We start from the raw sequence: 23,111 nt of genomic DNA, 5'->3' as shown, positions 1-23,111 counted from the left end.
AATGTATATTTCAAAAAATATATCAATGCAACTTTTTCCATTCCGAGCAGACACAGATTGTATGACTGCATCATTTAATCATTTATCATTTTGCACATACCCGTGTTTAAAATGTCTCTTTCACTCTGTGCATGGTGCTGGCAGGGGTGAAAATCTGATATCAACTTTGGAGGGGACAATTACATTACATTTTCTCAAGAACAATTCCTGAGGGGGACACCAAAAGTAGTGCTGTAACACATAGCCTACGTTTAATATGGTAAATGTATATTGAGGAACCAAAGAAATAAGGTGTTTGCCGTACTCCTAACTACCGGTACCCAAAACTACACAACTAATCACAACAGCAATACCATTGCCTTTAACAAATCTTAGTTCAGTCACCAGTTTAAGTTGAGAGTGGGGGTATCCATGGCATTATCCAATTATGTTCCTATTTTACAAGTAAAAAAAATTGAGAACCTTTCATAATGTTGCCAAACAAAGACTCAACAAACTTACCTGAGACTCCCTGTCTCTGCCAGTCTGTCCCTGCATATCTGTCCCCAACTCTGCTGTCTGTGTGCCATCTGTTGCCTGCTCTGCCTAATGACATCATTGTGAAACATTTCCATTAGAATTTCATTTCTTTCTTATGAACATTTTATCAACTAGTCTTTGAGATATTAGGCTACTAGGGTTCTTTGCGTTTTGGTGTACTGAAAAATACTCTGATGTCCGTCTTTTTTCTGCCATTTTTCTGCCATTTTTCTGCCATTTTTCTACCTGGTTGGCTACACACACACAGAATGTAGGTTATTTACAGTAGGAGATGGGCTTCTATCATCTTATCTTCTATCATTCTATATGGGCTTCGATCTAAAAGGTAGCTAGCAAATGTGAAACGGATTGCAGTGACAAGAGTTGACAGCTGTATGAGTTCCCCATTTACACAACATATGCTGCAACCTTTTGTAATTTTAATTGTTTGTTTCATATTGGCTGGCTTCTAACAATAGCTGAATTTGCAAAGCTAGCGACGCGCCTTGAACCTTCGAGTGGTGTTTGCTGTGAATCTTTGCTACCGGGTTAAATAAAGGTGAAATAAAATATATAAATAAAAGTTCCCTTGCGACAATTTAGCTTTTGCAATGAGACCATTAAATATATTTAAAACAATGGTAGAAGAGAGTGTAGTTCTGTTCAGTTTATCGCTAACCTTATCACAGGGACTTTGAAGCACTAACTTACATGCATGCTGATCTTGGAATAAATTGACGATAGCAAAGATTCCAACGACGCCACATAAATGGAATAGGTACTAGCTAGCTTAATAGTTAATATTTGCGCACTAGCTCTGCATATTCAGCTAGTGTGTGTGCGCGATTGACTGGATTAACCTCACGTCAGTTACGTGCATTGAGTGCCTTTCAGACAGTAGATGCGACCTCTACGTTACCTCGCAAGCTAAGGAACTGGCAGTGGATCAAACCATTGTGAGGCAAAGGGTGGGGGGGGTCGCAATCTTTTGAAACTTAAAACCGAGCTATTAAGTGTCTATAATCAGCACAATTGCTTTCATTGTGTATTATTAATATTATTTAAATTACATAGTTATGTTTCAGTGATATATTGGGGGGGACAAATCATATTTTTCCCAGGATGGGGGGGTCGTGTCTCCCCCGTCCCCCCCGGGATTTCCGCCCCTGGGTGCTGCACAGGTTTGCTGCAAGTTGATTATTTTTAGATCAGTGATTCTGCGTGGCTTCCTTGTTTCAAATGTGAACTTGCGTGACCGCAGCGCTTATAAATGAGGGGATCTGGAACGCGCCCTTTATTACGCCAATTCAAACATCCGGGCACTTAATACATTCAAGGCTGATAGAAAATGGCTTCGACAGTGAGAATTACGTCAACTGCAAATATACTAAATTCTATAGAAAATCAAACCAGCGACGAGGATGGCCAGAATTTATGGTGAGTATTGATCCTGAACTGACAATAATATGGCTTAAGAAAGACCTGGCTCGCCTGTCAGAGCCACTTTGAATGGTTTTAGGGTTTGAAAGATCTGGTTCTAGGGAGTAGCGCATCTGAATGGCAGGGTGCTTGGTATTTGTCTGATGTCATTGTCTCTCTTGCAGGTCCTCTATTTTGAGTGAGGTATCGACGCGTTCACGGTCAAAATTGCCGTCTGGGAAAAATGTTCTTATTATGGGTAAGCCTATTTATTTTTCTGCTTTCATTGTGTAATATTGGCACGGGCTGGACCACCTGCTCTCTCCGCTCCTCCAGAGTGTGCGGGATGCTAGACAAGGAGTGCCTCACCACGCGTTCTGTATTCCATTACAATGTCAATAACAGACAGTATTGGACCATTTGTTGCGAGGTTTGAGAACCAATTGATTATTAACCGAATTATAGCAGTCTATTGTTGAATGCATTTATAACAGCGCGGCCTATAATTGTCCAACAAAATATGGACAGTGTTTCATAGACGACTGAAAATAGCAATTTCTGCAGAAGGTCAGATCTGATCAGATCACATTGAAAGAGTGATTATATTCAACACCTGCTAGTTTAATCTGTAAAATAAATCCCTCAACAAGCAAATGAGATTACATATATTTCTTATCTGGCCGACTAGTGGTATACAGTGCCTTCAGAAAGTATTCACACCCCTTGACTTTTTCCACATTTTGTTGTTACAGCCTGAATTTAAAATGGATTAAATTGAAATGTGTTGGTCACTGGCCTACACACAATACCCCATAATGTAACATTGGAATTATGTTTTTTGAAATTTATCAAAAATGAAAAGCTGAAGTGTCTTGAGTCAATAAGTTTTGGTGTAAATATTTGCTTAACAAGTAAGATAATAAGTTGCATGGAGTCACTCTGTGTGCAAAGTGTTTAACATGATTTTTGAATCTCTGTAACCCACACCTACAATTATCCCTTAGTCGAGCAGTGAATTTCAAACACCGATTCAAACACAAAGACCATGGAGGTTTTCCTATTCCGAAAGCAGACATTGAATATCCCCTTGAAACATGGTGAAGTTCTTCATTACTGGATGATGTATCAATACACCCAGTCACTACAAAGATACAGGCGTCCTTCCTAACTCAGTGATGGTAAATTCGGCTCTTTTTACTCAATCAGATCTTTGACTCGTTCAGTCAAAATAATGAATCTTTTGACTCATTTTGTTCATTTGAGTCAGTAAGAGCCAATTTATGCTTGACCCAAAATATGGTCGGAGGCGCCCAATGGATGGTGTGACTCAAATACGGAAATTCCGGAGGCATGCAGAGGCCAAATTGAGCTCCGTACCGCATCGCTGTGCTCCTCTCAAATTTTGTAATAATGGGGAGGGCTCGGTATGGCTCTGCATTGACGTGATAGGTTGACGGTAGGTGAGGGCGATAAGTCCTGTGTATACACAAAGTCACATCCTTAACAACAGCTCTACGACAAATTGCAAACGATGAACTGAAGACTGTCGTTCACAGTAGGGGGCTTATTGGAGCTGTCATTTGTGACTGAGACTTGTAAATGTGTGCTTTTAAACAATGTACATTTTGTTAATTGCTAGGCATACAAATGACATTTATTTCTGGATACATTTGAAACGAGGTCCATCTAGCTGTGGCTGCTACCGGACTAGATTGTGAACGACTCTTGGCGGAATGCATTGCTTGACTGCCGTGAGAGTTCAGTCGTTCGCGAACTGCAGCCGACCAAACGATTCGTTCTCAAGTTGGAGTTTGCTGAGCAGAGGCTGTGTATGGTTTGGTTCTACTAAGCTGTGTCCATCTTAACATTAAATCAATTAAATGCAGTCATTCTTGCACCATACGACCAATTATCAGTTCTAGACATGTCTGTCTTCTCTATGCTCATGATTTATTTCCCTGTGCAAATATGACGGACAGTTGGGGCACGTCTCTGGAGCTGCTGAGCCGGAGGAGCGTGTATGAAAGGCGCTGCTTGGTCATTCTGACGTCTGCATTGGCCATGCAGCATTTACGATGACACGGCCTCTGCAGAAGTCAGGGCGTTCATACTTCTTGAGCTTCGCCGAGCAGCACAGAGCTGTTGTGAAGGAAGTTGTCAAGGAAGTGAGTTTGTGTTTATACAGGACCACCCACCCTCGCCTATCGTCAAACAATCATGTCAATGTGGAGCTACAGTTGAAGTCGGAAGTTTACTTACACCTTAGCCAAAGACATTTAAACGCAGTTTTTCACAACTCCTGACATTTAATCCACATAAGAATTCCCTGTCTTAGGTCAGTTAGGATCACCACTTTATTTTAAGAATGTGAAATGTCAGAATAATAGTAGCGAGAATGATTTATTTCAGCTTTTACCATATTCCCAGTGGGTCAGAAGTTTACATACACTCAATTAGTATTTGGCATTGCCTTTAAATTGTTTAACTTGGGTCAAACGTTTCGGGTAGCCTTCCACGAGCTTCCCACAATAAGTTGGGTGAATTTTGGCCCATTCCTCCTGACAGAGCTGGTGTAACTGAGTCAGGGTTGTAGGCTTCCTTGCTTGCACACGCCTTTTCAGTTCTGCCTACAAATTTCTATGGGATTGAGGTCAGGGCTTTGTCATGGCCACTCCAATTCGTGACTTTGTTGTCCTTAAGCCATTTTGCCACAACTTTGGAAGTATGCTTGGTGTCATTGTCCATTTGGAAGACCCATTTGCGACCAAGTTTTAGCTTCCTGACTGATGTCTTGAGATGTTGCTTCAATATATCCACATAATTTTCCTTCCTCATGTCATCTATTTTGTGAAGTGCACCAGTCCCTCTTGCAGCAAAGCACCCCAACAACATGATGCTGCCACCTCTGTGCTTCAAGGTTGGGATGGTGTTCTTCGGCTTGCAAGCCTCCCCCTTTTTCCTCCAAACATAACGATGGTCATTATGGCCAAACAGTTCTATTTTTGTTTCATCAGACCAGAGGACATTTCTCCAAAAAGTACCATCTTTGTCCCCATGTGCAGTTGCAAACTGTAGTCTGGCTTTTTTTATGGCGGTTTTGGAGCAGTGGCTTCTTCCTTGCTGAGCGGCCTTTCATGTTATGCCGATATAGGACTTGTTTTACTGTGGATATAGATACTTTTGTACCTGTTTCCTCCAGCATCTTCACAAGGGCCTTTGCTGTTCTGGGATTGATTTGCACTTTTCGCACCAAAGTACGTTCATCTCTAGGAGACAGAACGTGTCTCCTTCCTGAGCGGCATGATGGCTGAGTGGTCCCATGGTGTTTATACTTGCTTAGTATTGTTTGTACAGATGAATGTGGTACATTCAGGCATTTGGAAATTGCTCCCAAGGATGAACCAGACTTGTGGAGGTCTACATTTTTTTTATCTGAGGTCTTGGCTGATTTCTTTTGATTTTCCCATGATGTCAAGCAAAGAAGCACTGAGTTTGAAGGTAGGCATTGAAATGCATCCACAGGTACACCTCCAATTGACTAAAATTATGTCAATTAGACAATCAGATTCTTCTAAAGCTATGACATCATTTTCTGGAATTTTCCAAGCTGTTTATAGGCAAAGTCAACTTGGTGTATATAAACTTCTGACCCACTGGAATTGTGATACAGTGAATAAGTGAAATAATCTGTCTGTAAACAATTGTTGGAAAAATTACTTGTGTCATGCACAAAGTAGATGTCCTAACGGACTTGCCAAAACTGTAGTTTGTTAACAAGAAATTTGTGGAGTGGTTGAAAAACGAGTTTTAATGACTCCAACCTAAGTGTTTGTAAACTTCCGACTTCAACTGTATACAGAGCCCTCCACATTGTTACAAAATTTGAGAGGCGCACAGCGATGCGGTATGGAGCTCAATTTGGCCTCTGCGTGCTTCCGGAGGCTCCTCAATTGCGTCAAACCATCCATACGGCGCCTCCAACCACATTTTGGATCAAGCATGAATTGGCTCTTAATCCTGCTGTAGGACTGACTAATTGCGGCTAGCACTAGCAGGTCAAACGAACAACTAGGAGCCAATTTATGCCTTTTTTAAATGAACGAGTCACTCAAACAAGTCATGACTCTCGAGTCAGTAAAAAGAGTCGTTCAAAAATAACAAATTGTTTGCAAACTGCACATCATTAGAAGGAAACCGGTCAGGGATTTCACCATGAGTCCAATGTTAACTTTAAAACAGTTAGTTTAATGGCATCAGCAATCAACAACATTGAAGTTACTGCATAATACTAACCTAATTGACAGTGAAAGAAGGGAGCCTGTACAGAATAACAATATTCCAAAACATGCATCCTGTTTGCAATAATGCACTAAAGTAAAACTGCAAAAAATGTGGCAAAGAAATGAGCTTTATGTCCTGAATACAAAGTGTTATGTTTGGGGCAACTCAAACGCAACACATCACTGAGTACCACGCTTCATATTTTCAAGCATACTGGTGGCTGCATTATGTTATGGGTATGCTTGTCATTATGGGTATGCTTGTCATTGTCATTACACAAGGACTAGGGAGTTTTTTTTTAATGATGGAGATAAATGTAATAGAGCTAAGCAGTGGCAAAATCCTAGAAGAAGCCTGGTTCAGTCAGCAGAAACTGGGAGATGGTCACATTTCAGCAGGACAATAACCTAAAACACAAGACCAAATATACACTGGAGTTGCTTACCAAGACGACATTGAAAATTCCTGAGTGGCCTAGTTAATGTTTTGACTTAAAATCTATGGCAAGACTTGAAAATGGCTATCTAGCAATGATCAACAATCAACTTGACAGAACTTGAAGAATTAAAAAAATAGTTATGTGCAAACCAGGTGTGCAAAATTCTTAAGCTGAAATCGCTCACTGCTGTAAACGCTGCCAAAGGTGATTCTAACATGTATTGACTCAGGGGGTTGAAAACGTATCTAATCAAGAGTGTGTGTGTGTGTGTGTATTATTTATTTTATTTATTTATTGTTGCAGACCAGGGGGTTTGGTCAAGATGTTTACACAGATCAGACACGGACAGAGTAGGATTAGCTCAGTTTCAAGGGTGTTTATTTAACTTCTCTAGGGTAGGGGGCAGTATTTTGACGTCCGGATGAAAGGTGTGCCCAAATTAAACTGCCTGCTACTCAGGCTCAGAATTTAGGATATGCATATTATTAGTAGATTTGGATAGGAAACACTCTGAAGTTTCTAAAACTGTTTGAATGATGTCTGTAAGTATAACAGAACTCATATGGCAGGCAAAAACCTGAGAAAAATCCAACCAGGAAGTGTGGAAATCTGAGGCTTGTAGTTTTTCCAAGTGATTGCCTATACAGTATACAGTGACTTAAGGTTCATTTTGCACTTCCTAAGGCTTCCACTAGACGTCAACAGTCTTTAGAACGTTGTTTCAGGCTTCTACTGTGAATATGGAGCGAACAAGAGCTCCTGGAAGTAGATGAGTGAAGAAATCTTCAGTAATATTCCAACCGGACAATTCCAATGTCTTCAGAAAAGAAAAGGAACACAGTCCACACTCACGTGAGCTCAGAGGCGCGCACTCACGTGAGTGTGAGCTGTGTTCCTTTTCTTTTCTGAAGACATTGGAATTGTCCGGTTGGAATATTACTGAAGATTTATGTTAAAAACATCCTAAAGATTGATGCTATACATCTGTTTGACATGTTTCTACGAACGTAAATAGAACTTATTTTGACTTTTCGTCATGACATTTTCGCCCACTTCCTGCATTTGGAGTAGTGGACTGAACGCGCGAACAAAAAGGAGATATTTGGACATAAATGGACTTTATCGAACAAAACAAAACAAACGTATTGTGGACCTGGGATTCCTGGGAGTGCATTCTGATGAAGATCATCAAAGGTAAGTGAATATTTATAATATTATTTCTGAGTTTTATTGACTCCACAAAATGGCGGGTTTGGTTTCGTGTCTGAACGCTGTACTCAGATGATTGCAAAGTGTGCTTTCGCTGTAAATTTTTTTTTTTAAATCTGACACAGCGGTTGCATTAAGGAGAAGTGTATCTATAATTCTTTGAATTACAGTTGAATATTTTATAAAAATTTATGATGAGTATTTCTGTAAATTGATGTGCTCATTCACCGGAAGTTTTGGGAGGCAAAACATTTCTGAACATTACATGCCAATGTAAAATGTTTTTTTTGGATATAAATATGAACTTTATCGAGCAAAACATACATGTATTGTGTAACGTGAAGTCCTATGAGTGCCATCTGATGAAGATCATCAAAGGTTAGTGGTTCATTTTAGCTGTATTTCTGGTTTTTGTGATGCCTCTCCTTGCTTGGAAAATGGCTGTGGTTTTTCTTATCAAGGTGATGTCCTAACATAATCTAATGCTATGCTTTCGCCGTAAAGCCTTTTTGAAATCGGACAATGTGGTTGGATTAACGAGAAGTGTATCTTTAAAATGGGATATAATAGTTGTATGTTTGAGAAATTTGAATTATGAGATTTTTGTTGTTTTGAATTTGGCGCCCTGCTATTTCACTGGCTGTTGAATAGTGTGTCCCACAGGTGGGACGATCACGTCCCACATACCCCAGAGAGGTTAAATAATCAATAAAAAAGGATAGGTCTCCCCCAAGAGACCCTCTCCGGGATACTGTCTTCTGGGCTCCGGGTCTTGCTGTATCCTGTCGGGATCAAAACTGCACGCACTCACTCCTGTTACCTCTGTAACCGCCCCCAACTATACGGGAGTCTTTTCTTCCCCTAGTGTCTCCCCTGTGTGCTGCCCTTCTGGCAGCTTTATGGGCCTTGCACAGCTGGTGAGCAATCAGCCCTCGATTACTCACAAACTCCCAATCAGCCCCAATTAGTCCTGGCCGGAGAACCCGTTGAGACCTGGCACGTCCAGCAGATGGAGCCATCGCCTCGTGATATATACAGACCGTCTGTCACCAGGCCTCGACTAGTCTCCCCCTATGGCTGACGTGTATGTATGTGTGTATATATATATATATATATATATTTTTTTACAAATGTTAGAATTTTTCTTCTACTTTGACATTACAGATTATTTTGTGTAGATCATTTACAAAAAAATGTCAATTACATCCATTTTAATCCCACTTTGTAACACAAAATATGGAAAAAGGTGAAGGGGTATGAATATTTTCTGAAGGTATTGTATTGGCCCCGCATATAGGCCTAACTGATTTTGTGAGCTATAGCTGCATTGATGCAAAATGATATACTTTTATAGGCCTAGAGCACTGACCACAGCAGGCAACTGACCTAAAGGGCTAATGTAGGCTATAACAGATTTGAATGATTTTGCTTAGCATGCAGTTTACCTGCACGTATGTGTTTCATGTATGCTACAGGTGAGACGGGGGCAGGTAAGACCACTCTCATAGCCAAACTGCAGGGAGTTGAAGAATACATGAAAGGCAGAGGACTGGAGTACCTGTACTTTAATGTTCACGATGATGACATCGATGGTAAGTGTCTTTTTGGAAATAATGAGAATACAAAGATGATGAAGTTTGATTTGTTTTAGTTCATTTTAAAATATATATTTATTTATTTTTCACTTTTATTTAACCAGGTAGGCTAGTTGAGAACAAGTTCTCATTTACAACTGTGACCTGGCCAAGATAAAGCAAAACAGTGCGACACAAACAACAACCGAGTTACACATGGAATAAACAAGCCTAGTCAATAACACAATAGAGAAAGTCTATATACAGTGTGTGCAAATGAGGTAAGGCAATAAATAGGCCATAGTGGCGAAATAATGACAATTTAGCAATTAAACACTGGAGTGATAAATAATGCAGAAGATGAATGTGCAAGTAGAGATACTGGGGTGCAAAGGAGCAAAAAATAAAATGACAGTATGGGGATGAGGTAGTTGGATGGGCTATTTACAGATGGGCTATGTACAGGTGCAGTGATCTGTGAGCTGCTCTGACATCTGGTGCTTAAAGTTAGTGAGGGAGATATGGGTCTCCAGCTTCAGTGATTTTTTGGAATTCGTTATATGCGTCATTGGCAGCAGAGAACTGGAAGGAAAGGCTGCCAAATGAGGAATTGGCTTTGGGGGTGACCAGTGAAATATACCTGCTGGAGTGCGTGCTACGGGTGGGTGCTGTATATGGTGACCAGTGAGCTGAGATAAGGCGGGGCTTTACCTAGCAACGACTTATAGATGACCTGGAGCCAGTGGGTTTGACGACAGATATGTAGTGAGGGCCAGCCAACAAGAGCATACAGGTCACAGTGGTGGGTAGTAATATGGGGCTTTGGTAACAAAACGGCTGGCACTGTGATAGACTGCATCCAATTTGCAGAGTAGAGTGTTGGGGGATATTTTGTAAATGACATCACCGAAGTCCAGGATCGGCAGGATAGTCAGTTTTACGAGGGTATGTTTGGCAGCATGAGTAAAGGATGCTTTGTTGTGAAATTGGAAGCTGATTCTATATCTAATTTTGGATTTGAGATTCTTAATCTGAGTCTGGAAGGAGAGTTTACAGTTTAACCAGACAACCTAGGTATTTGTAATTGTCCACATATTCTAAGTCAGAACCGTCCAGAGTAGTGATGCTGGACGGGCGGGCAGGTGCGGGCAGCGATCTGTTGAAGAGCATGCATTTAGTTTTACTTGCATTTAAGAGCAGTTGGAGGCCACGGAAGGAGAGTTGTATGGCATTGAAGCTCGTCTGGAGGTTAGTTAACACAGTGTCCAAAGAAGGGCCAGAATTATACAGAATGGTGTTGTCTGCGTAGAGGTGGACCAGAGAATCACCAGCAGCAAGAGTGACATCATTGATGTATACAGAGAAGAGTCGGCCCGAGAATTGAACCCTGTGGCACCCCCATAGAGACTGTCAGAGGTCCGGACAACAGCCCATCCGATTTGACACACTGAACTCTGTCTGAGAAGTAGTTGGTGAACCAGGCGAGGCAGTCATTTGAGAAACTAAGGCTGTTGTCTGCTGATAATGTGGTGATTGACAGAGTTGAACGCCTTGGCCAGTTCGATGAATACAGCTGCACAGTATTGTCTCTTATCGATGGCGGTTATGATATCGTTTAGGACCTTGAGCGTGGCTGAGGTGCACGCTTGGAAACCAGATTGTATAGCAGAGAAGTTGCGGTGAGATTCGAAACGGTCGGTAATCTGTTGGCTTTCGAAGACCTTAGAAAGGCATGGTAGGATAGATATAGGTCTGTAGCAGTTTGGGTCTAGAGTGTCTCCCCCTTTGAAGAGGGGGATGACCGCGGCAGCTTTCCAATCTTTGGGAATCTCAGACGACACGAGAGGTTGAACAGTATAGTAATAGGGGTTGCAACAATTTCGGCTGATCATTTTAGAAAGAGAGGGTCCAGATTGTCTAGCCCAGCTAATTTGTAGGGGTTCAGATTTTTCAGCTCTTTCAGAACATCTGCTATCTGGACTTGGGTGAAGGAGAAATGGGGGAGGCTTGGGCAAGTTGCTGTGGGGGGTGCAGGGCTGTTGACCAGGGAAGGGGTGGCCAGGTGGAAAGCATGGCCAGCCATAGAGAAATGCTTATTAAAATTCTCAATTATTGTGGATTTATGGGTGGTGACAATGTTTCCTAGCCTCAGTGCAGTGGGCAGCTGGGAGGAGGTGCGCTTATTCTCCATGGACTTTACAGTGTCCCAGAACATTTTTGAGTTTGTGCTGCAGGATTCAAATATCTGTTAGGAAAGCAAAGGCTAGCTTTTTCAAACTGCCTGTGTATATTGGTTCCTAACTTCCATGAACAGTTGCATATCGCGGGGGCTATTTGATGCTAATGCCGTACGCCACAGGATGTTTTTGTGCTGGTCAAGGGCAGTCAGGTCTGGAGTGAACCACAGGCTATATCTGTTCCTGCTTCTACATTTTTTTAATGGGGCATGCTTATTTAAGATGGTGAGGAAAGCACTTTCAAAGAATAACCAGGCATCTTCTACTGACGGAATGAGGTCAATATCCTTCCAGGATACCTGGGCCAGGTCGATTAGAAAGGCCTGCTCGCTGAAGTGTTTTAGGGAGCGTTTTGACAGTGATGAGGGGTGGTCGTTTGACCGCAGACCCATTACAGACGCAAGTAATGAGGCAGTGATCGCTGAGATCCTGGTTGAAGACAGCAGAGGTGTATTTGGAGGGCAGGTTGGTTAGGATGATATCTATGAGGGTGCCTGTGTTTACAGATTTGGGGTTGTACCTGGTAGGTTCATTGATAATTTATGTGAGATTTTTGGTGGCCTTCCTAAGATTCAGACACAGCTAGGACATCCGGGTTGGCAGAGTGTGCTAAAAGCAGTGAATAAAACAAACTTAGTGAGGAGGTTTCTAATGTTAACATGCATGAAACCAAGGCTTTTACGGTTACAGAAGTCAACAAATGAGAGGGCCTGGGGAATGGGAGTGGAGCTAGGCACTGCAGGTCCTGGATTAAACTCTACATCACCAGAGGAGCAGAGTAGGATAAGGGTACGGCTAAGGGCTATAAGAACTGGTCGTCTAGTACGTTCGGGACAGAGAGTAAAAGGAGATTTCTGGGCGTGGTAGAAAAGATTCAATGCATAATGTACAGACAAAGGTATGGTAGGATGTGAATACAGTGGAGGTAAACCTAGGCATTGAGTGGTATTGTCTCTAGAGACATCAATTAGACCAGGTGAGGTCACCACATGTGTGGGAGGTGGGACAAGGGGCTTAGCTGAGGCATATTGTGCAGGGCTGGAGGCTCTACAGTGAAATAAGACAATAATCACTAACCAAAACAGCAATGGACAAGGCATATTGACATTAGGGAGAGGCATGCGTAGCCGAGTGATCATAGGGTCCAATGAGTAGCTGGACGGGCTGGGGAGACGACGATTCAGACAGCTAGTGGACCGGTGTTAGCAGGCAAGCAGAAGGGCATTAGAGGGACGTCGCGATGGAAGAAGTCTGTAAGCCCCTTGTGCGGTTACGTCGGCAGACGGGTTGTGATGGATCAGCAGGGGTCCGTGTAGTAAAAGGGTCCAGGCCAATTTGCAAAATAGGTTAGAAAATAGAAATTGACTGATGGACCACTTCAGCTAAAAGTCCGGTATGCTCTAGACAGTTAGCGAGCAGCGACTAGCAGGCTAGCAGATGGGCATTCAGGGGACGTTGCGACGAAGGAGCCTGTTGAAAAATCCCCCTCGGGCGGATTACGTCGATAGTGCAGTCGGGATGGATCGCCGGGGCTCCATATCGGCAATAAAAGGGGAACAGGCCAATTGGCAAAAAGGGTATTGTAGCCCAAGGAGTGGCTGGAGGACCTCTTCAGCTAGCCAGGAGATGGGCCTAGCATAGGCTAGCTCCAGGCTAATTGGTGTTTGCTTCGGGACAGGGACATTAGCCAGGAGAAGCCAATCGGATAGCAGCTAGCTGTGATGATCCAGGTGAAGAGGTTCAGAGCTTGCGGTAGGAATCCAGTGATATGCAGAAAAATGAGTCTAAGTTCTGGGATGAAACGCACTGTACAGACTGGCAGGAGTTGTCCTGGCTAAAGGTTAGCTGATGCCCGCTAGCTGACTAGTAGCTAGTTAGCTGGCTAGCTTCTGTTGGGGGTTCTGGTTCTAAAGTATAGAAAATAGCAGATCCATACCACATTGGGTGAGGCGGGTTGCATGAGAGTATGTTGAAGTTGGGGTTAAGATAAATATTAAAAAATATGCGAAGAAAAATATATATACACGGGACACGACAAAGACAAAAGACACCTGACTGCTACGCCATCTTGGATAATATAATATTGCTCAGGCATCAGTGTATGATGGGTCAGTAGCGATCAATAGGATAGCCTGGAACAATTTCTCCTTTTTGGTGTGATTTGACCCCAAACTGTGTGTGTGTCTGTGCAGATCATGCTATGTGTAACGCATGGATTCTGGACGGTGACCTGTACCACAAAGGCCTCCAGCAGTTTGCTGTGTGTGGGGAGAACCTGGCCGACACTATGGCCCTGCTGGTAGTGGACATGTCCAGGCCGTGGACGGTGCTGGACTCTCTGCAGAAGTGGGCCAGTGTGCTACGAGAACACATCGACAAGCTCAGAGTCAACCCAGAGACACTGAGGGACATGGAACAGAGATGTATGCCTATGAATCTGAGAGAGAGACGTTCTTACTTTATAACATTAAAGACTGAAATAACTACTTCAACAGTATTTCTTTAAAACTTTGATTAGCCATGAGATGTAAACTATAAAGTTAATCGAGATGAATTGTTCTGAGTTTGAATTATAAAGGGTAAAATAGCACTCTAAAACGGAATCTCTTCCACCCTCTCCCCTACCGCTAGTGGTCCGACAGTTCCAGGAGTACACAGAGCCAGGGGGCGACCACAGCGCCTCTCCCAAGAGGAGGAACCCCGTGGCTGGGGAGGCTGAGGAGGAGTGTGTGGTGCTCCCCTTGGGAGAGAACACACTCACACACAACCTGGGCGTGCCTGTTATGGTGGTGTGTACAAAGGTATGGTGGGCAAACCTCTGGCATTAGGGAAATAAATTCAGTTGCCTTGTTAACTCAACTTATCAAAGGATACTTTGTGGCGTTGGTATGGTTACTTTATTCATACATGTGTATAAAGGATGGAAAATCTGTCATTTTGTTTTACACTTTCTCATTTCCTCCGCTTTCAATTTCTTTTTCATTCTTGTCTTGTGTGGCTTACCTTCTCTCTCTCTCAGTATTCTCTTTCCCTCTCTTCACTTCCCTCCTTTGCAGTGTGACACGTTTCTCAGTCTAGAGAAAGAGCATGACTACCGGGAAGAACACTTTGACTTCATCCAGTCTCACATCCGACACTTCTGCTTGCAGTGTATCCTTCTGCCTCACAGACTGATCTAAGAGTTGGCATTCCGCTGGCGTTATTCTTTCAAACTAATATATTTTCATATTTTCTTAGATGTACTAACAATGTGCAGGCACCAGTTTCAGGATTTTCTTTCTTGTGTGAAGTGAGCATGGTTTTTCTTAGCTCGCTAGTAAAGGGGTCTTTAAGATATCGTTGGCCATTCTAGCAATAATACTATCCTTGATGTAGTGGCCTCTCAGATGGTGCAGCGCTGCTATGCACGTCAATGAAGGAAAACAAAAACATAGACCTATTGTATAAATACCTGGTCCATAGATTATACGGGTTTCCCTTTGACCTGCCGGCCCAGGTGGTGGACAAAGACTCAGTATTCATGTAAGTGTGACTCAGTGTTCTCACTTATGAAACATTTAGACTTTTTCTCATGTGCTGTTGACAATGACATTAGTTATTTATTTTTATTTATATATATATATATTTATATTATATTATGCTTTTGTGGTTCATTGTCTTCCAGCCCATCAGGATGGGATAATGAAAAAAAGGTTTCCATTTTATATGAAAACTTTCAGTCGTTGAAAAGGGAAGACAAGTTTGAGGAGGTTATCGTCCAGCCTCCTGTTAGAAAGGTAATGTCACTCCCAGATCTTCTCCTTGTTTTTGGCACAGACATTAAGTATTAGAAACAAGTGTAATTGAACAGACCTTTTAACTGAACTACACTCTAGGGGTAGTATCTTGGAGTTGATTGAAATTGTGACTGAATCCAAAATCCTTAGCCCTGATCAGGGTCAGAGGTTACTACTGGCATGCAGGGTTGGTGCTGTGCCTGGGTGGACTGGGGGATTCTGGGTGTTTGCTCTCTCTCCAGTCCTCGCCTCTGGACTTTAATGGGCCCTGGGATGAGTACCATAATCTCAAATAACATCAGATTACCAGGATGAGCCTGCCTGCACTCAGATTACAGTGCCAAGGCCAGGCAAATATGTACTTAATCGGATGTACACTAAACTAACACATTAGGATGACTTGCATGTCATTTTGTGGAGAAAGTGTTTGTTTATAATGTTTAGTTTTTTTGTGCAGTTTGTACATGAAAAGGAACTAGGTGTGGAGGATGACCAAGTGTTTCTCCTAAAGCTTCAGGTAAGTGAGAATGTGCACTATATATTTGTACAGCTGGTATGACCCAAACACATTACTTTGATAATATTGCATAATGTTAATCTGACATTAGCTGTGATAAGTTTATTTCTGCCAGTTGCCATATGAATTAGGTTAGTTGTATTAAGGGCTTCAGACTCTATCTGGACTCTCACTGACATGCTCTGTGTTGTCTATTAACAGACCCTGTTGTCTAAGCAGCCCCCAGCGGCAGCAGGCAGACCAGTGGTAAGTGTCTGGGGAAACATGCTACTGTAAAGGACCTAAAGAGTTCATGTAAATCTTCTGATATATGCAATTAATGATCCTCTACTCCTTCTTCCTTTCCTGTCTCTTCTCCTTCTCTCCCCTCCTTTCTCATCCTCTCTCTTCTTCTCTCTACTGTTCCTGTATCATCCCTCCTTCATTCCTCCTCCTTTTCATCTCAGGACACCACAAACAGAGCACCCACTGGCTCTCCTCGGGTGTCAAACCGCTCGGCAACAGCAAACGTGGCCAATGTGATGCCCATGCAACCAGGTACTGAGACCATAGATCCCCGATAACTCATTCTACTAAAATGACAAAGATTAGCTTTGGCACCAGTATAAAGTTTGCACCTACTGTGCATTTGGAAAGTATTCAGACCCTTGACTTTTTACACATTTTGTTACGTTGCAGCCTAATTCTAAAATGGGTTTTAAAAAATAATTAAATCCTAATTCATCTACACACAATACCCCACAATGACAAAGCAAAAAAATGTTTGTAGAAGTTTTTGCCAATGTAGATAAATAAAATGGAACTATCACATTTACATAAGTATTCAGACCCTTTACTCAGTACTTTGTTGAAGCACCTTTGGCAGCGATTACAGCCTTGAGTCTTCTTGGGTATGACGCTACAAGCTTGGCACACCTGTATTTGGGGAGTTTCTCCCATTCTTCTCTGCAGATCCTTTCAAGTTCCTTCAGGTTGGATGGGGAGTGTTGCTGCACAGCTATTTTTAGGTATCTTCAGAGATGTTCGATAGAGTTCATGTCCGGGCTCTGGCTGGGCCACTCAAGGACATAAGGAGTGTCCTTGAGTGGAATCAGAGACTTGTCCCAAAGCCACTCCTGCATTTGTCTTGGCTGTGTGCTTAGGGTTGTTGTCCTGTTGGAAGGTGAACCTTCGCCCCAGTCTGAGGTCCTGAGCACTCTGGAGCAGGTTTTCATCAAGGATTTCTCTGTACTTTTCTCCGTTCATCTTTCCCTTTATCCTGACTAGTCTCTCTGTCCCTGCTGTTGAAAAACAACCCCACAGCATGATACTGCCACCGCCATGCTTCACTGTAGGTATGGTACCAGGATTCCTCCAGATGTGACACTTGGCATTCAGGCCAAAGAATTCAATCTTAGTTTCATCAGATCAGAGAATCTTGTTCCTCATGGTCTGAGAGTCCTTTAGGTGCCTTTTGGCAAACTCCAAGTGGGCTGTCATGTGCCTTTTTACTGAGGAGTGGCTTCCGTCTGGCCACTCTACCATCTCCACAGAGGAACTCTGGAGCTCTGTCAGTCACAATCGGGTTCTTGGTCACCTCCCTGACTAAGGCCCTTCTCCCCTGATTGCTCAGTTTGGTCTGGCGGCCAGCTCTAGCAAGAGTCTTGGTGGTTCCAAACTTCTTCCGTTTAAGAATGATAGATGCCACTGTGTTCTTCTGGGACCTTCAATGCTGCAGAAATCTTTTGGTACCCTTCCCCAGATCTGTGCCTCGACACAATCTTGTCTCGGAGCTCTACGGACAATTCCTTCGACCTCATGGCTTGGTTTTTTTCTCTGACATGCACTGTCAACTGTGGGACCTTATATAGACAGGTGTGTGCCTTTCCAAATCATGTCCAATCATCAATTAAATTTACCACAGGTGGACTCCAATCAAGTTGTAGAAACTTCTCAAGGATGATCAATGGAAACAAGAAGCACCTGAGCTCAATTTCGAGTCTCATAGCAAAGGGTATGAATACCTATGTAAATAAGGTATTTCTGTATTTTATGTTGATTACATTTGCGAAAAATTCTAAAAACCAGTTTTCACTTTGTTATTATGGGATGTTGTGTGTAGATTGATGAGGATTTTTTTTATTCAAGCCTATTTAAAATAAGGCTTTAACGTAACAAAATGTGGAACAGGGGTCTGAATACTTTCTGAATGCGCTGTATATTTTGTACATAGGGAATAATACCGTTAGCCTAACTGTTATTTTTTTAAACAATTCCTGCCAACCTTGCCTGTGCAAGTTCGCTGAGTAACTGTGATGTTTTGTCTCTTTGTTTTCGCTGTGCCATTAGGCGGGCAGACCAGCGAGGGCGTGCTGGCTAACTTCTTCAACAGTCTGTTGAGCAAGAAGACCGGGGAAGGGGGTGGGGCCAACAACACGCCCAGAACAGTCCGGAAGTCAGGTACTGCTCCACACATGGAAGATCTGTAACTCTTTTGTCATACACCTTCTAGTAAAGTTCCAAGGAGCACAGTGACAGGTATTCTTACCCAAATTTCCACAGAAAGACAGGACTTGAAATATAAAACATCCATTCTGTCATCTCACTGGTTGTTTAGGTGCACTGTGCACGTGTGTGTTCTGTCCCCCTGATCTCTCCTTTATTAGACTCTCTCACTCCTTCCATTGTCTTTACCAGCGGTTCTAAACCTCAGTAACTAAGCTCATGAGGCATTTACAAGTTATATTCTTCAAGAGTTGTTGGTGTAATAGAGAATTTCCATGGGAACCAGAAGGTGAGCAGTCATTGATCAAATCAATCAGAAATCAATCCGATTTAATACAAGTTGCAACAGGGAGACAACCTCCAGCATGGAACATTTCCAACTGGCCTTCTCTAAGCAGGCCCTATGTTCTAATCTCACAACACCAGTGTTCTGTGAACACCCGCCGAGAGTCTTGTAGGAAGTCACCGCATCATCTGCTAGTGCTACAGAATCACAGAATACAATAACAATCAGTGTCCTTGTACCTCCAGTCTGGCATCAATCACTATCAACAGATATGAGCACAATCCATAACATTCAGTATCAAGTCTAGTGACCAGCAACCCATACACAATGAGTGTCCCAAATAAAACGTGTAAATCATGTGTATTACATAAAGGGAGAACATATAAATATAAATAAGTATTGTGGTAATATGAACTTTATTCATCTGAAATATTCCCATTACAAATGGCTACATATCAACACAAGTTCAGAGATGGATGGATGTACCAAACTTACACGGAACAAAATATATAAATGCAACAATTTAAAAGATTTTACTGAGTTACAGTTCATATAAGGAAATCAGGCAATTGAAATAAATAAATTAGGCCCTAACCTATGGATTTCACATGACTGGGAATATAGATGTACGTCTGTTGGTCACAGATGCCTTTAAGTAGCGACGTGGATCAGAACCAGTCAGTATCTGGTGTGACCACCATTTGCCTCATGCAGCGTGACATCTCCTTCGCATAGAGTTGATCAGGTTGTTGATTGTGGCCTGTGGAATGTTGTCCCACTCCTCTTCAATGGCTGTGTGAAGTTGTTGGATATTGGCGGGACCTGGAACACGGTGTTGTACATGTTGATTCAGAGCATCCCAAACATGCTCAATGGGTGACATGTCTGGTGAGTACGCAGGCCAATGTGTCTGTACGTCCAACCAGCCTCACATGTGCAGGTCCTGGGCTGGCGTGGTTACACGTGGGCTGGCGTGGTTACACGTGGGCTGGCGTGGTTACACGTGGGCTGGCGTGGTTACACGTGGGCTGGTGGACATTCCAACTCTTTACATGTTGCGTTTTATATTTTTGTTCAGTATAGATTGGCCCCTTTTTTTAAAGTAGTTAATAGTTCTGTCCAAAATGACCCCTTTTTTTGTTTATGCTGGTTTTCAGTCCACCTTCTTTTAATAATCATGACGTAATCTAGAATTGTCTAATGATGTGGATGGTAGATCAACTGATCATAACTGAGGTCTCAATATGGATTGTATTTTAGAGCCCCTTGCCTGTTGTGTGTTAGTGGATGCTGGCCCCGCTAAGGTCGGTGTATCATGTAACTCTCCTGCATGCGTTCATATTCACAGAGCATGCTCACTCTGCCATATTACCATTGAACAAACCCTTATTTTATGTTGTACTTGGTCAATTAGACCGAACGGCCTGTTTCCCTGCCCTCGTGTTGCCTTATTTGAATGCCTGCGCACACTGAGAGCCTGCCTGGCCCAAATGAGTGGCTGGGTGCTCCATCGGCTCCCCAGATGTCAGACAGGTCTGCCACTAACGGACAGCACAGAGCTCACGTCCTCCATATCCTCTCTGGTTGTAGACATGTATCTGGGTCTTCAAGGCCTTAGTAGTTGGTTACAACTCATTTCATTGTTTTCAGAATTTGATGTATAGTTTGTTTCAAATATGTGTTTTATTTGTCATATTCAAATGCTGCCACAAAGAGAGTACAACTGCAGACTGATCTTTGTCCCAATACTAGTAATTGGGTGAAAGTGTATTTTTAACACTTACACATATTTTGTAAACTCTTCCAGCGTCAAAGGTGGGACTAGACGGTGAGCCAGAGGCATCCTCCCCAACCTCCTCACCCCCAGCCGACATGGAGGAGTCCTGAACCCCCCAACCCCTAACCCTCCCTGCCACCCCACACGCACACACACTTGCTGGGTCCTCTCCCTCTTTAGACCCTCGACTGTCAGATGGATCAGAAGCTGGACTGGAAACAGAACAGAGCGGTCTTGGAGCGGTTGCCGTGAGACCGAGCCTTGCATGCCAACCCGTTGAAACACCACCAAAGCAAAATGACATGGACTTACTGAAAACCATCAATGTATTACATAGAAGATAAGCTCACGGGAAATTGAGTAAGTCTGACTCGTTGCTTTATTTTAGAGCAACATTAAAATGAGAGGAACCGGATGTCTTGCGTGTGGTCTTGAAGCCACTGTGACAAATGCACATCCTTGATGTCACTCTGAACACTGTGGCTGTCTGCGAGGATGTTTTCAAAGTGGAGGAGATTGATGTTTTCCATTTGTGGAGATGGGTCTTTGGTAGACACCAGTTCCATTGTTACATGATGTCATAATGCACTGGCACGCTGATGGATGAAGACTGCTGTACAATCAGGCAGAATGACTGAAATAGTGTTTTAGTGCTTATAATGGTCATAATCAAGGGTTCTGTTAGAACTCAAGAATCCAGAGTCAAGGATGATGCTCTAAAACCAGGGAAATGAATTGGTATTTTCTTTTTACTTGTGTTCATTTGCTTGGTTTGGATTAGGGTAATAGGCAGACCACTGGAGGGTTTATTGGCATAGGGGAATCATCTATCACAATCTTAAAGTAGTCAAGTTGTCATTAACTATTCAACTGTTAAATCTGCCATCATTCAATAAAGCTGTATTACTAATCAGAACTCTGCTTTGTTCTGTTTCTTTATGCCTATGGTACCTCTTGCATGGTGCAATAGCCAATGGTATTGTATGACTTCCACCACTATTATTGAGTCGTATCCTGGTACTGGCCGGGAAGTCTGAAAGACGAAAAGGAGACGAGGAGGTCGCGGAACGGGGTGCTAAGAAAATCATCGTCGTTCAGTTTCAAATAGGGAGAAGATCTTGATGAAATCCAGTGGAGGTGGTTGAGCAACACTGGGCTGTGATTGGAGGTTAGGATTGAGTGAGGAAGTAGGAGAGGTTGTGTCTGCTAAAGTTCTTTGTGATGGAAGTTTGGTGGTGTGTTTCAATGTTAAACAGTATGAGCAGGTATGTAAACATGTGGTTGACAGTAGCATGCTGGATCAAACTGGACGGCAGTGGGTGAAGGGAGTTATTACAGGAGTTCCAGAAAGTGTTAACATGCAAGAAATAAAGGACCACTTGAAGGTAGGCGCTCTTATCGAGGCAAAGCACCTCCAGATGACATGAGATGGAACATGAGATGGAACAAGGTGGATAGCTTGTCAGTGCTACTATTGGTATTGCCAGGGACAGTTAGGGTTGGGTATATGAGTTACTATGTGTGAACATATGTTCTGACACCATTGCGTTGCTGTAACTGTCAAAGGTTTGGGCATGTGGCTGTGGTGTGTAAAGGCAAAAGGAGATGATGTGCAAGGTGTGGGGGAGGACATACATACTGTATGTGGAGACGGGGTCCAGTTAAAGTGCTATAACTGTGGGGGGGGGCGCCCATAGTGTGGCGTATGGGGGTTGTTCAGTGGTGTAAAGACAGGTGGAAGTGTGAGCGTAACATCTCGTATGCAGAAGCAGTGAAGGTAGTTCACGCAGAAACAATCGAGGCACTGAGGAGAGCAGGTATTCCAGGGCAGATTGGGATGCAGGTTGGGCCTGATGTAGAGAGCAGGTATTCCAGGGCAGATTGGGATGCAGGTTGGGCCTGATGTAGAGAGCAGGTATTCCAGGGCAGATTGGGATGCAGGTTGGGCCTGATGTAGAGAGCAGGTATTCCAGGGCAGATTGGGATGCAGGTTGGGCCTGATGTAGAGAGCAGGTATTCCAGGGCAGATTGGGATGTAGGTTGGGCCTGATGTAGAGAGCAGGTATTCCAGGGCAGATAGGGATGCAGGTTGGGCCTGATGTAGAGAGCAGGTATTCCAGGGCAGATTGGGATGCAGGTTGGGCCTGATGTAGAGAGCAGGTATTCCAGGGCAGATTGGGATGCAGGTTGGGCCTGATGTAGAGAGCAGGTATTCCAGGGCAGATTGGGATGCAGGTTGGGCCTGATGTAGAGAGCAGGTATTCCAGGGCAGATTGGGATGTAGGTTGGGCCTGATGTAGAGAGCAGGTATTCCAGGGCAGATTGGGATGCAGGTTGGGCCTGATGTAGAGAGCAGGTATTCCAGGGCAGATTGGGATGCAGGTTGGGCCTGATGTAGAGAGCAGAATGGGGGAGAACACAAGACTGGTAGGAGACATGAGGAAGGTTGTTACATTTGTGACAGCAGCAATCAATTGCACAGAAAATGACAATGACTAAGCCGATACAGATCATAGTGGAGCAGGCAGTGAGGCATCTTGGGATCACAGGACTGACAGGGGAAAATGTACAGGATGACCTCAATAAGATTGAG

The 23,111-nt window shown here is 43.2% G+C and overlaps 1 protein-coding gene across 1 annotated transcript; it reads left to right on the top strand.

The window, feature by feature from the left end:
* The first annotated feature begins 1,814 nt into the window (after nt 1-1,814).
* Nucleotides 1,815-21,434, top strand: LOC106586326 (cytoplasmic dynein 1 light intermediate chain 1). Its single transcript, XM_014173504.2, has 13 exons — nt 1,815-1,956; nt 2,124-2,197; nt 9,343-9,459; nt 13,871-14,101; nt 14,310-14,479; nt 14,735-14,828; nt 15,065-15,200; nt 15,343-15,454; nt 15,912-15,971; nt 16,173-16,217; nt 16,418-16,508; nt 18,300-18,410; nt 20,549-21,434. The coding sequence occupies exons 1-13, from the start codon at nt 1,868-1,870 to the stop codon at nt 20,626-20,628; spliced, it is 1,410 nt and encodes a 469-aa protein (XP_014028979.1). The 5' UTR covers nt 1,815-1,867; the 3' UTR covers nt 20,629-21,434.
* Nucleotides 21,435-23,111: the final 1,677 nt, after the last annotated feature.

The sequence above is a fragment of the Salmo salar genome, chromosome ssa02 (genome assembly GCF_905237065.1).
Source record: "Salmo salar chromosome ssa02, Ssal_v3.1, whole genome shotgun sequence".
In the NCBI taxonomy this organism is placed as follows: Eukaryota; Metazoa; Chordata; class Actinopteri; order Salmoniformes; family Salmonidae; genus Salmo; species Salmo salar.
The sequence above is the reverse complement of the archived record's forward strand: the minus strand, read 5'-3'. Positions and strand labels throughout refer to the sequence as shown.

Excerpts from the sequence above, each read along its gene's own strand:
- LOC106586326 (XM_014173504.2), top strand. The coding sequence starts at position 1,868 with ATGGCTTCGACAGTGAGAATTACGTCAACTGCAAATATACTAAATTCT. Across the intron at positions 15,972-16,172 it reads TGTTTCTCCTAAAGCTTCAG|ACCCTGTTGTCTAAGCAGCC; the intron begins GTAAGTGAGAAT and ends GTCTATTAACAG. Across the intron at positions 16,218-16,417 it reads CGGCAGCAGGCAGACCAGTG|GACACCACAAACAGAGCACC; the intron begins GTAAGTGTCTGG and ends TTTTCATCTCAG.